General features: G+C 42.6%; 1 protein-coding gene across 2 annotated transcripts in view; it reads right to left on the reverse strand.

Moving 5' to 3' along the window:
* The window catches only part of EFL1 (elongation factor like GTPase 1), a 111,816-nt gene that overhangs the window by 8,593 nt on the left and 88,198 nt on the right, over positions 1-15,025 (reverse strand). For both annotated transcript variants that reach the window (XM_018066294.1, XM_018066295.1), the window contains exon 18: positions 11,455-12,440. In XM_018066294.1, coding sequence (XP_017921783.1) covers positions 11,455-12,440 — 986 coding nt within the window. The remainder of the gene's footprint in view (positions 1-11,454; positions 12,441-15,025) is intronic.

Consider the following 15,025-nt stretch of genomic DNA (forward strand, 5'->3'; position numbering starts at 1 on the left):
AATCTCCAGGAGTTGGTGATGGACAGGGAGGCCTGGCGTGCTGTGATTCATGGGGTCGCAAAGAGTCAGACACGACTGAGCGACTGAACTGAACTGAAGCCAGCAACTGGCACAATGACATTTTTATACTAAAAATTAAAGCCATATATATATATATATATACATATATAAATATATAAATGCTCACTCATATTTAAGCTGATAGTGTTTCAGTGGAATAAGAATATGGGTTTTATTCCCCGAAAACTGATTGTGTTTGGAATCTTAACATCTGGTAAGAATTTTTGGTTCTGGGCTTCCCAATGGCTCAGTGGTGAAGAACCCCTGTGCTATGGCAGGAGACCTGTGTTCCATCCCTGGGTGGGGAAGATCCCCTGGAGGAGGAAATGGCACCCACTCCAGTATTCTTGCCTGGAAAATCCCATGGAGAGAGGAGCCTGGCGGGCTACAGTCCATGGAGGCACAGAGTCAGACACAACTGAGTACACACAAGTTTTAGCACCACGTCACAGGAACTCTAGCATATCCTCTTGGTTAACGCCTTTATTTCAACTTCAGGCATAATTCTGCCCTCCACACAGAAGGGAGACAACCTCCCCTGACTGGCCTCTGTATGAGCGCCACTGGGTGCTCCAGATACCCCTCCAATCAGTAAGCAGAACAAACTGCAAAGAGCAGCGATAAACCAAAAACCACGGACAGTGGCGAGGAACTTGCTCAAGTGCGGGGATACCTTCAGCCGCCACTCAGACAAAATGCTTCTAAGGACAGCGTAGTCTACAAACACGTTATCCTGGAGAATTCACACTGCACCGAAGCAGAGCACAAGTCTCCTGGGACTACGGTCCTGGACTCTGTCCTCCTCAACAACTGGGCAGGGAGCTGGTGTGGAGGTCGCCCACCTTGACTTACAGTTTACTTTTTAAGACTAGAAACAGTGCACAGAGCAAAACTGTCTGAACTGGCAAACTTTTCTCTCTGACTCAGATTTCCCCCTGGTGGTGGTGATGAGGAAGGAGAAAGGAAAACCAACGGCAGGAAACCCATTGTGTCACAGGCTCAAACAAACAAACAAAAGCTTAAAAACTCTGATGGGCCTTCCCATCTCCAGGCTTAGCAGAAAAACAAATTAAAAAAGCCCACAGTGATGACAGGGACACCTGTCCTCTTTTCTAACCCGCGGAACGCTGCCCCCCCAGCCCCAGCACCGCCCTCCCCATGCACCCAAAGGGGCTGACACGGGCTTCTCCACTATGCACTCTGTCTTCAACAGCCGGTCTCGACCAGCTGCCCTGGGCTCTATTAAAACCGCTTCTTTTCAAATTTCAGCCATTTTCATATTCCCCCAGGTGGCACAGTGGTAAAGAACCCCCTGCCACCACAGGAAGACGTGTTTGACCCCTGGGTTGGGAAGATCCCCTGGAGAAGGAAATGGCAACCCACTCCAGTATCCTTTCGTGGGAAATCCCCTGGACAGAGGAGCCTGGCAGGCTGCAGTCCATGGGGCTGCAGCGAGTTGGACATGACTGAGTAACTCACACACACACACCATCACCAGCCTAAGTGTCTTTTCCTCAGTCCTCTCTCTCTCTGACTCCTCTGCAGTTTCTGTAACTACTGATCAACACTCTGACAAATCTCAACCACCTTAGGGCTACTTTCCTCTGACCCCTGGCCCTCTGACCATCATTCTACTGTCTACAACAATAATTCTTAGGGGTATGATTTCTTCCTAAGAGTATTCTTTGAGGCTCCAAGATCTTCTCCAAACCAACTTTCCCTTCAGAGAGCCCCTTGATTTCTCAATGGTGTGGTTTAGATGATTAACTTTATGTCTGGGATGCCTGGGACTCTATTTCTTAGCCAGGCCTCTCACTTGACCTCTGATCCCACATTTACTGAGACTGTGGGCCTCAGGGCATCTCCATGGTGGAGGGTGCGCTAAGTCACTCCGGTCGTGTCCCACAACCCCATGGGCCTTTAAGCCGCTTGAAGACAGCATCAGCCTTCTCTCCTCCAGTCTTTCTCTGACATGACTTTCCTTTCCTCTTGCATCCTGACCACTCTCCTGTTTGAACTACTATTAATACAACTTATTTACAAAGCTTTCAGAACACAGTATCTAGAACTGAAAGCAATATTTTAGATACAGTGTGAAAAGCTCTTGAAAAAAGCAGAACAATTAGCGTCTTTATTAGCGATTCCCCTCTGGGCTGTGTAAGATTTACCTGAAATTCATATGAGGGAAAAAAATTCACTGGAATTAGCCAGCGAGTGAACTAATCATCTTTATTTACTCTGCCACCTCATTCTAAGGGAAGTTTTAAGGTGGTTTATGGAAGCACAGCCAAAACAAGGCGGGAGAAAGAATGAGTAAACTGGGGCAAATGCACCATGAAGAGCTGGGCCAGTGGGGATGAGCTGCCGGATTCCATCCCACTGCAGAGGTTAGCCGCTCCTCCTCTTCCTTCACAGGATCAATAATTGTAACTGAAACTGAATGTGATAAATCATGTAAATTTGGCCCATTCCATCTTAATTCTGCTAAAACTAAAAAACTGGGACACAATGATGGATCACTGAACAAAGGAAAACAGCCACACACACACAAAAAAAACCCTTCCAGATACACTTGGTGCTCATGACAGGTGTGTCCAATGCTCAAGAGCACTCAGGGACCCTCTCTACAGCCACTGTTCGGCTGGGACACAAATGCAGCCGCATCAACGAGGATTCGTGAGCCTGTGGCCCCTGACTGGGAATATTCTGACATCCTCCTGACTGGGCATCTGCCCCATCACCCCGAGTTGTTCGTTCACTCACTATGGAAGCTCACTGTGTGCCCAACTGTATGCAAGGCAGCAGGGGACAGGCATCCTGCAGGATGGACGCCAGCATAAGAAAGGTTAATTGCCTGGACTGGTTGTGATCAGGGCTCCGGTTTTAATGACTACACTATAAATGTCTCAGCCTGTACTCCAGGCCCTTTATGACCTGGCGGAAACCCAACACCCCAGCTCCTGAAACGGCCAGACCCTAGTGCACGGACCCTACACTCTTGGCCAAGATAAACCGTGCACTGCCCACAGGACACGTTTGAGGTTTTTCCACTCTGAGCTCAGTTTCTCCAACTCAGAGCACACTCAGCCCAACTTTACAGTCAAATCCTTTCCATTGTTTAAAGCCCATTCAAAAACAACTTGTTCCACGAAGCACTCTGTGAGATCCTAAGATCAAAATAATCTCTTCACCATCTGGGCCTCACCTGTTCTTTTGTGGCATTATATTCTTATGTATCAATACATATTTTCTTCTTCCACGCTAGGCAGTAAGATTGGTCTGCAGATTCTACAATCTTTAGAGCTAAAGTTTGGCAATTAAAGTTGACTTTTTTTTTTCTTTTCTTCTGAATTAGCAAAGGAGGCAGTGGTTCATAGCAATGTTTTCTCTAATAGGAAACAAATAGGAAACAACGTGAATTTCCAATGTGGGGATGATACGACGTAAACTATAGCATATCAGATTGATAGGATATTATGCAGAGGTTAAAATGCAAATTATGACTACTAAGTAGCCAAATGGAAGTGTGTTTATAAAGTAAATAATAAATGTAAAAAGCAAAACACCTAGCAGCCTCTAGCATAATACAAAAACAGCTATGCAAAATGTACTACCGTGGACAAAGATTGTACAAGAAAATGAAAAATGATGGGTTGATTACCAAGAAGGAAGATTTTTCTTTCATCTTATGGTTTCTGTTACTGTTGGTGACACTTGTGGTTTAACTTCAACTAAACACACACACACAGAAATCGGTGGGCGCTTCTTATTCCTACTACACTAACTTCCTTTTGTCACAGAACACCCAGACTGCTAAATCAAGCCAGTGCGGTTGACAGGATGCAGATGGTCTTCAACCAAACATGAGATAACATGCACTGTGGACACAGTGGGGAGTGTGGGCTGGTGGCTGTAAGATAGATGGATTCAGCCACAAGTCTGTAGGAAATGGATGTTAAGCCTCACTCCCACCCAGGATGGATGTCCTGAGTTTAGAAGGATCAGTGCTCTGCTCACAGCTCTGTCCTTACTATGATAATCAGCCACTTAAAAACCCGGAAGGCATGGGATCAAATCCCAAGTTGGCATGAAGCTGGCAAAGGTAATAAATACTTCAACAGGATTACGATCAGTATCTAAGAACCCAATTTAACAAGACACAGTGTGGGTAAACGCAAGGTTTTACTGTTGGGTTCAGTCAACCAGTGGCCAGGATTAGAAATATAGGGCTGCACTTGCTATTGTTGGTGATTAGTCGTTCAGCCGTGTCCAACTCTTTACGACCCCACAGACTGTAGCCCACCAAACTCCTCTGCCCATGGGATTCTCCAGGCAAGAATACTGGAGTGGGTTGCCATTTCCGTTTCCAGGGTATCTTTCCAGACCAGGGATAGAACCTGCATCTCCTGCATTGACAGGCAAATTCTTTACCACTGAGGAAGCCCCATTAATGCTGCAGAGCAATTCATAGAAAACCAACTAGAAAGGCATTTAAGTTCAACAGAAGTTTCTGGTGCTGCGGACAAAGACAATTTAATATCTAGTTGATAAATACAAAATTACTCCATCCATCAAAGCTTATTTCAAAGTTCAGTCACTTTCAAAAGACTTACCTGGTTTTGAATTTTGCTATCCAAATGATTCATAAAATTTTGCCAAAAATTTATACTTATTCACTAAATTCAATTGTATTTTACTAATTGTTTTACAAAATCAAGCTCTTGTCACCCTAACTCATCTCTCAAAGCAGGAGCCATGCTTAACACAGCACTGGCATATACAGCTCAATGAATTTTTGTTGCACTGAATTATGAGATGCTGGTGAAATATAAAAAGAATTTTATATGAAATTTTATATGAATTTTATATGAAATAAAAATAAGCTTATAAAAGTAAACAGTAATACTAAGTCGGCTTCTGATACATTAAAATACATATATTTATAACAGTATAAGCATTTATCCCTAAAATAAGACAGAACTACAATAATTGTAGATGTGATTAAAACTAGTACTATCTAACAGAAAAGTCATTTTTTATGTGTGTTCTCACCCAAAGATAAAAAACAATGAAGGGCATGAACAACAGATGGAAATAGTTGGAAGAAGAAATATGAAGAGAGACAATTTACTAGTTACATGATGATCAATTAAAAACACAAACCAATTCTGATGTCTATTCAAGCCCATTAAAAAATTTTTCATGGGTTAAAAAAATTCTAATAAAACTACACTGCTAGGAAAGTCGATTTTGCAAGTAAAGGTCATTTTCTTGGTATTATTTCCCCAGATGAAACAATTTTAAGATGACTATTTTTTCTGTAATATTTCCCATTCTGACCATAAGCAATTCTACACATTTATAAAAGGATTTCTAATTTCAGCAATCTGTGTAGAAAAAAGATTTCAGAGACTCACTCCTCTTACTAAATAAAAAAGGCCTGAGCTCGTCCTTTTGTCAATTTTTGCCAATTCTTGGAGAGTTAAAGCAACTGGCAGGCTTCCCTGGTGGCTCAGTGGTAAAGAATCTGCCTGCGATGTGGGAGATGAGGGTTCAGTCTCCAGGCTGAAGTTTTCCTGGAAGATTGCTGATCATCCATGTAGGAAGCAAAAAGTCTCAGGAATACAGAGATCTCCTCATTTCTTTCTCCAGTCATAGGTGGTGATTTAGAAAGAAAAAGCAAAACGTAAGAGAACACAAGAGCTGACTACCCTGACAGAGACCTCTGATACTAAAAACTGGTTATCACAACCAAAGCATTCCCCCAAACAAGGTTTAGGAGGCAATTTTCTAGTTTAAGAAGGCTTCAAACCAATTAAAAAAAAAGAAATTCCAGATCAAATCTAAACACAGTTTTTTATAAGGCAGTGGGTAGGGCAGTCAGTCGGTGTCTGAGAAATGTGTTATGAAGGCCAAATCAGTGACACTGGTCCAAACTGTGTACAGTGGACCCTTGAACAACACAGGTCTGAACTGTGTGGGTCCACTTATACATCCACTTGTACATGGATTTTTCTAAGTACATACCATGCTGTTGCTGTTTAGTCACTCAGTTGTGTCCGACTCTTTATGACCCCATGGGCTGTAGCCCGCCAGGCTCCTCTGTCCATGGGATTCTCCAGTCAAGAATACTGGAGTGGGTGCCATTTCCGTCTCCAGGATCTTCCCAACCCAGGGATCGAACCCGTGTCTGTTACGTCTCCTGCTTTGGCAGGCAGATTCCTTACCACTGAGCCACCTGGGAAGCCCAAGCGCATCCTACAGTACTACCCAACCTGCATCCGAATCCACACACAGGGAAGGCCAACTCTAAAGTAGTGCACGGATGCTCAGCTGCACGGTCAGTCAGTGCCCACAACCCCCGTGCTGTTCACGGGTCAACTGTACTAACCCTTCTCCATGGTCACAGGTGAGATTTGTACCTGGATAAGGCAAGGCAAAGACGTGTTCTGCTTTGAAGGGAGAGGACGGCAAAGCACCCTGAGGGCTGAGATAAGCATCTCTTCCTAGAAAATGTCAGAACTGACTCTGCTGGCCAAGTGGAAAGTGCCAGGTGAAGATCAAAGAGCAGGATGACTAGATGCTCCAAGGACTGTGGGGCACGTGCAGGGGCCTGGTGGTGATCTCCTAACACAAACGAACATGTGGGCACAGAGCACCAACTCCACAAAGGCGACTCAACAGTCTGCTGGGGACTTCTGGTAAATGCCAACAGCTGATCCTGGCTTCATTTTCTCTGCTGAAAAAGCTGTCTTCTCAGAAAGGTCAAATGTTGCTCCGAATGGATAATGCAAGGAGAGATGGCAATTTGGGAGGAGACATGTGTTCCCGTTACCCTGCGAGTGCAGTGGAGAGACAGGCAGGCACAGACCTACATGGACCCCGGGCTTCAGGAAAGATCATTTCAAACACACAAAGGAAAAGAAAAAAACAACAAGACAGTTTTCAGGATAACAAACCCTAAGATGAAACTCCTTTCTGGGAGTAATGGGAGTCTGAAAATATCAATCATGAATGTTCCCAATGAGAAAAAAAAGGAGGAAATATCCTCCCCACCCAAAATAAAGCTGTTAGGTCACAGGAGGTACCTGCTGTGCCTCTGATTCCTGTCTGAAGAGGACACACACAGGAGATGGGAGAAGAGGAAGATAGCAACTAAGACTTGGGGGGCGGTGCACAGTATGTCCCGGATGGTGAAAACTAGAATAAGGTGAGCTGACCAAAATTACAGTTATAAGCAACAAAAGGGTCTTTTCCATGACTTTCAAAACAAGGACGAGACACACTTACAACGTGGAGAGGCTTGTGTAATGTTAACAGAGGACAGCGGGATAGCAGAGGCTGGTTCTCCATACCTACGTTCACTCCATTTTCCCCAACAAGGAGACTGGAGAAGAAACCAGAACAAGCAGAACAAACCTCATCCAGGAAATGTTGACGTTCAAGACAGCTGAGAAGTTGACAAGCAACTTCTTAAACCTTCTTGACCCTTCTCAAACAAGTTCAAGTCTCCAAGACCAGAAATGTATCCTGTGGTCCTAAAGAAATCTGCCCTTTTCAGAACTGACGCATAGCAGGGTAGCTGGCAAACTACACACTAAGTAACAAACTTTTTAAGGATAAAGGCACTGGATTCCGTAAACTACAGACTAGAAAATCATATGCTAATTTCTTACAGAATTTTAAGAAAACATTATGAAGATCTGTATATATTTATACAAGCATGAGTTAAATGAAGACATGGACTTTCTAACATGAAGTCGTTATCAATCTAAGCTTATTTCTTCTTCTAACATGGCTAGTAAGTTGGTAATGAGGGGAATGCTATATTCAGAAAGGACCTCAACTTCATCAAAACATCTGATTCACTACGTTTCTTTTTTTGCATCATGGGGCATGAAGGATCTTAGTTGCCTGACCAGGGATTGAACCTGCAGCCCCTGCAGTGCAAGTGCGGAGTCCTAATCACTGGAATGCCAGGGAAGCCCCTGATTCAATACCTAGTGACCTTCCTTTCTCACCAGGACACTTAAAAAAAAAAAAAAGTTGAAAAACGAATCAATGTGTTAAGATTATAGTATTGAGAATTTTCTTGGCCAAAATCGCCAAACTTCCTCCATTATTATAATGTTTATACTATTTTACACACACACACACACACAATCTAAGAAAAAAAAATTATATAGACCGGGTTTACTCATATGTAAATACAGGGGCTCTAGTGGGACTATATCACTTCAGTTACTGAAATTTAAATCCAGTTTTTTGGGGAACAAAATAGGAACAACAATAGCAACAAAAACTTATTAAAAAAAGAAATGAAGTTGATCCTAACTCCTCACAAGTTAATGACAAGATGCAACTGCTCAGACTGTGTTAAAAGAATGCTGTGCCACCCGTGGGAGGTAACAGCGTGTCTGTGTTTGGTCCCAGTGAGACAGTATCTTAGGTTGCTTAATTTAAGAAGGAGGCTGACTAAATAAAGTATGTCTAAAGGACAGCAACTGGATTGATGCAAGGATTAAAAAAAAAAAATTCATATCCTGAAAACCACCTGAAGGATACGGAGAGTTTTCCCCTGGATGTAAAACTAGAAAATAAATGCTACCCTCAAACATATAAAGCGCTATGCATGTGAGAGGGAGCAACAGTGGGATGAATGGCGAGACACTGGCAGGAAACAAGACTTTTGCTCAATGAGAAAGAAACTGTTTAATCTCAGAACTGGCTGTGAGCTACTCACCCACAGAAGTATTCAAACAGCACCTGTCAGGGTAGCAGAGATAGGATACCTCTGAAGTCTTCTTCAAATCTGAAGGAATCAAGACTATCTGGTTCTAATTCTACCTTTACCTTCTAAATTAAGACGGTTAAGCTGGCTTAAAACTCAACATTAAGAAAAAAACAAACCAAAATCATGGCATCTGGCCCCATCATTTCATGGCAAATAGAAGGGGAGAAAGTGGAAATAGTGACAGATTTTCTTTTCTTAGGTTCCAAAACCACTGCAGACAAGGACTGCAGCCATGAAATTAAAAGACACTTGCTCCTTGGAAGAAAAGCAATGACAAACCTAGAAAGCATATTAAAAAGCAGAGACATCACTTTGCCAATGAAAGTCCATATAGTTAAACTATGGTTTTTCCAGCAGTCATGTATGGATGTGAGAGTTGGACCTGAAAGAAGGCTGAGTGCCAAAGAATTGATGCTTTTGAACTGTGGTGCTGGAGAAGACTCTTGAGAGTCCCTTGGACAGCAAGGAGATCAAACCAGTCAATCCCAAAGGAAATTAACCCTGAATATTCACTGGAAGGACAGATGTTGAAGCTCCAAAACTGCGGCCACCTGATGTGAAGAGTCAGCTCCTTGCAAAAGATCCTGATGCTGGGAAAGACTGAAGGCGAAAGAAGAGGGCAGCAGAAGACAAGATGGTTACATAGAATCACCGACTCAATGGACATGAGTTTAAGCAAACCCCAGGAGACAGTGAAGGACAGAGGAGCCTGGTGTGCTGCAGTCCATGGGGACGCAAAGAGCTGGACAGGACTTATCGACTGAAAGACAATAACAACAATGGAAAGGTGAAGAAAATCTGGGAACACTGGTCTAGACCAGTGTTCGCTGAACTCAACAATGGGTTCCATGAGATATTAACAGGATGCCGTACTCAAGGGAGGCTGAGAAACACTGCTTGTCCAGGCCATACCAAGATCTGACACCTGGCACACACTGACTTTAAGCCATCCAAGGATAACCAAATCTCTATGGCTTTGTTAGCTCAACTGTTTTTGAAATGCTGCTATGGGTGCTCAGTTCCTTTCACAGGAACTTTACTGTGATGCAAGTCTAACTTTCTTTTAGGGGGGAAAAAAACCCCAACAACTTAGATTTAGGCTTGTAGCAATTAATTAGCAAAAGAACCAAACTAAAAGGAATGCAGAGTAAGCACATACTGACTCAAAGGACCTCAAAGCTAGAGAAAAGCCAGCAGTTTGGTCCACTCGCTCAACCAGTGCAGGATCCTCCGTCTGCCCTCCTCACTGCAAAGCAGCTCCAAGACCTCAGGGGGTAAGAGAACTACTGGGTGCCAGGCCTGGTTCTGGGGCCTGTATTTGTGTTCTCATGTTACTCTCCACAACTTCCAATGAGTTATTACCTTCCTTTTTCAGAGGTGAAGAAAATATGCCTCAGTGAAGTCAAATCCTTCAAAAGTCAAAATAGCTACTGAGTCCCAGGCTCAACATCTCCTAAAGAGATCCTAAACATTCTTCTCCCGAAGAGAGAAAAATCAGGAGTGGCATTTGGTATAATGTTAGCAGTGGATAAAGCCCTCAAGTCTCCTCAGAAGAGACCCAGAATTCACAGAAGCCCTTTGCGTTAGGGGCACAGGAGTGTTGTCAGACTCTTTGATCGTTATCACAACTTTGCTTACCCAGATTGATATGGCGATTCCCTTGTGAAAAACTATTGCACAGGTTTGGATAGTAATGTATATGAGCAGTTTAAACCTCATTTACCAGACCTTTCATTATAGAAAAGAGTCTTTCTACTTTTGCAGAATAAAATATCCTTAGTTGTCCAACTTCCACTCCCGTGCCCCCAAGATTTTTATTTTACATTTAAGGCCTCTGGCTTTCCAAGATCTTGCTGTTGTTTAGTCGCTTAGTCATGTCTGACTCTGTGAACCTGTGGACTGTAGCCTGCTAGGCTCCTCTGTCCCTGGGATTCTACAGGCAAGAATACTGGAGTGGGATGCTGTTTCCTTCTCTAGAGCATCTTCCCAACCCAGGGATCAAACCTGCATCTCCTGCATTGACAAGAGGATTCTTTATCACTGAGCCACCTGGGAAATCCTATTCTAAGATCTTGTGCCACGTGCTCAGTCCCTCAGCTGTGTCTGACTCTTTGTGACCCCAGGGACTATAGCCCAGCAGGCTCCTCTGTATATAGAATTTTCCAGGCAAGAATGCTGGAGTGGGTTACCATTTCCTAGTCCAATGGCTTGGCTTTCCTGTTGGTAAAAGATGCAGGAATCCTATGTGGCTGGGGCCCCACACCTTGATAAAACTGAGAACGCAGTAGCTGTGACAAGGATGGTATTGGCCCCTCTTGGGTCCCTCAATTGAGAGCTACCCTTTCCTTTGGCTCGAGGAGTCTCCAATATTCTCTCCAGGATCCTTCTTCCTCACCCCATCGTGGCCTACCTCAAGGGACTCAGAGCCTGAGTTTGGGGCTGTGCACTAATGCATGCAAGGTGGCCCACGGGGAGGTGGCTAAGATCTTAGTTCCTTGATAAATCAGACAACAATGTAGCTTCTGTGAAAACATATTAAATGAGTTTGGTTTTCTAATCTACTACTCAGGGCATCTGAGTCTTTCCCTCTCCCGCCTTACCGAGAACATCGCTGGTGGCCATGATATCGCATGTGTACATCGCTGCCATCAGTCGCTGTGGCTTCACTTGCAGTGCGTAGCGACAGGCTTCCTTCATGGTGGCTATGAGCTGTCCTGAGAAGGGCCCGTAGCAGTCAGTGAGTAGAGGCTCTCCTCTCTGGGAAGCCCTTTTCTCAAAGGGCTCAGAGCCATCGTCTTGCAGCTCCTGCTGTTTGTCTCCACCTGAGCGGGTGTCACCTTCCCCCTGTCCCTCCTTCGCCAGATCACCCGGTTCTTGATTCTGTTTATTACTTGCTGTCTGTTCTTCAAACTTACTCAGGTCCCATTTTTCCAGGACAAAACACACACCCATGAGCGGCTCCTCACACATGGGGCCGGAGAGGGTGGCTAGCTGGAAGCCGCTCACAATGCTGTTGCCCAGGTCTCGGTACCGACTGGCTTCTTTTGAAGCTTTGCCATCGAGGCCTGTCCACACTGAATTCTGAAAATCCTCACTTTTACTTACTAGTATGTTGGGCCCACATTTTCTTGGGCCAAATGACCAGATTTGGTCCACTGTGTTCCTCCACTTCCTCCCGGTGAGGTGGTGCTCGAGCTTTCCTTTGAATTCCCAGATTTTCTCTTGGGTCTTCTGATGGATCATCTGAGAATTATTTTTGCCCTCGTTTAGAGAGGATGTTAACTGCTCCATAGAACGAATCAGGTCACTGCTTTCTTCTAGAATCTGAGTGACCTCCTCTGGGAGGGGCAGGGCTCGGACGCTGAGTGTGGCAAGTTTGTTGGGAGTCGTCATGGTGATGAGCCCATCGGAGTCAACCTGGATTCCTTCAGGGATTTTGCTCTGATCCTCCTTTGTTTGGTGGATGACGGCAACTTTCTGTTGTTTGCCAATTTCTTCATTGACCATGTCGACTTTCGGGGGTTTTGTGATTGTTTCTCTGAACGGAATGATGGGTTCAGATACACTGATTTGAATCTTTGCAAACCTACAAAGTTGAGAGGAATAATACAAGGTTATCGTTAAAATGGCATCAGAACTCCCATGGAGCAATATTACATAGTAAATATTCTGCAAAAATGCAGATATATAAAAATTATTTCACTAGGAAATATTGGTGATTTACAGTCTATCAGAATTCAAAAACCACTTTCATTTCAGATTGAAAAGACTACCTCTAGTGGGAAGAGATCTTCAGGAGTTCCTTGCATATACCAGAATCTCACTGCATTGTTCATTCATTCTCAAAACAAATAAACCATGTATTTAGATAAGACTGTTCTGAGTGGAGAATAAATGTTTTAATAAGATTGACATATTAATTCTTTAAAATAATATTTTCCAGTTGAAGAATCTGGATAAGGAAAGCTCAATGATGAAAACTTAATAATATAGAGAAAAAAAAATTCACAGAACATCAGGATATCCATTCAAATCCTGACAGTATACTTGGCTTTGATGAGGCTCACGGTGAGGCCAACAAGGTCAAGGAGCTTGTTTAGAGTGACTCTCCCGTAAAGACCTTCTGCAATGATGGGAATGTTCCATACCTGTACTGTGATTACTGAGCACTTGAAATGCAGCTAGTACAACTAGGGAAATCAAGTTTTATTTTTATTTAATTTTAATTACATTTAAATAGCCACACGTAGCTACTGAACATCTGAAATGTGGCTACTGTGACTGAGGGACTGAATTTTCAATCTTATTCAACTTTAATATCTGGCCACTGTATTGGTCCACAGAAGTCTTGACCGTAAGTGTGGCATCAAGTTCGGAAAGCCCCTTTTCTCACATGCCATCAAGTTTAGTTTCACACTGCACTTGCTTTCAGATGAGCTGTGTCAGTTCACCAGGGGCAGATTCTGGAAATTGGCATGGTTTGAGTCTGATGACGATAAAACCAGGCAGTCTTTCTTTTTCTCTTATTTTCTGTCTACCTCATTCCCAGGTAATACTAAGGCTTTGGTCTGGTCTACCACCAGCAATGTGGATGGATATATGTATAAATGTACATATATATGTACATACATAAGCGCATATGTATGTACACATATATACTATGAGACATCTCTGGATCCTGGAATAACGCTTTTTCCCTGGGAAATGTGATTCAATAAGGAAATTAAATACTGAAAGTAAAACATTTTGAAATGCTTACTTTTGATTCTAGGTTTGTTTTTCTACATTTTGTGGGTATAGGGCAGGTATTTGGTTTATCTGATTTTATACTTTTTGATAAATTTGAAAATTCAATAAATGGTTTTCTAAAAATCATGTTACCACAAGTGGTTTTAGAATACAGAACCCAAATAGAATCATAAAACGTGGAAGAAAATTAAAATGTTCTGAAACAATATTCCCTTTCAAGGAAGACTTTGGTCTTGCCAGTGAGTATGTTTACTTCCAAGGATTAGTTTATTTCAATGCTATATATATTGTTGCAGAATATACAACAAGATGGATATCTATCTACCTGATACTTTATTATTACTCTGACACTTGAACTTGATGAAGGTGGCAGACACAGACAAAACTGTAGTTCAATCTTACCTAAGAACTGGCACTTGTTCTGAAACATTCACATGATCTGCACTGCCAGGGTTTAAAGAACCTTTAGCCTGAGACATAAAATTTAAGATAAAATAACAATGAAAAAAGATGTATGATGTGTGTGTGTGTGTGTGTTTTCTTTCCACTAATCACTTATTATGTATGAGGCACTGTGGTACATGGTTTACATGTGTTACTTAGTAGGTGTATTACTATCCTCATTTTGTACATGAGAAAACCAAGTAAGAAAGATCAAATAATTTCTCCAAAGTCACAGAACAAGTAAGCTGGGTTTCAAGTCTAGGTCTGACCTCAGAATCAGTGTGTTTAGCCATTATGCTCTCTGGAAAAATCCAATTAAACAGCATATTAAAGGAATAATTCACTACAATACTAAGTAGTTATTATAGGTTATAACAATTGATTTGTATTAGGACATCTGCTAAAATATCACATTAAAAGTATCTAATAATCTATTCAACTATCTTTACAAATGCTAAATGGCATTCAGTAAAATTTAATATCCATTCCTGGTTTTTCAAAAAGAAAAGCACTTAGAAATTTTAGACATAGGAAAATGTTTTTAAAATTATCATTATTTAGAGAAAATAAGTTCATATACTGAGAACACTCAAGGAAACAGACTGCACAGCTACTGAAACTGTGAGAGTGAGTCCATCTATGACACTGTCCCACTTCCTTGTATTATAAGGTCCAAAGGGCTAAAAGTCTCATTAGTCCTAATTTCTAAGGTTTCCAAGAATTCTCCCACAGCTATCACTTGTAAGATTAATTACAATCACTCCACATCATGGAAAGGTTGGTGTGTGTATGGTTGTCATACCTACTAAGTGTCTCAGAGCTAAAGGTTCTTTAAACCCTGGCAGTGCAGAGCATGTGAATGTTTCAAAACAAGTGCCACAGGCTCAGACTACATTAGTAATTTTCCATGGCTTCCTGCCATATCTGAGCATTACTGCCTTGAGAGGTGGATGGTGAGAACTCTGACAGTTTTGCTGG

This window comes from Capra hircus, chromosome 21 (genome assembly GCF_001704415.2).
Source record: "Capra hircus breed San Clemente chromosome 21, ASM170441v1, whole genome shotgun sequence".
NCBI classification, from domain to species: Eukaryota; Metazoa; Chordata; class Mammalia; order Artiodactyla; family Bovidae; genus Capra; species Capra hircus.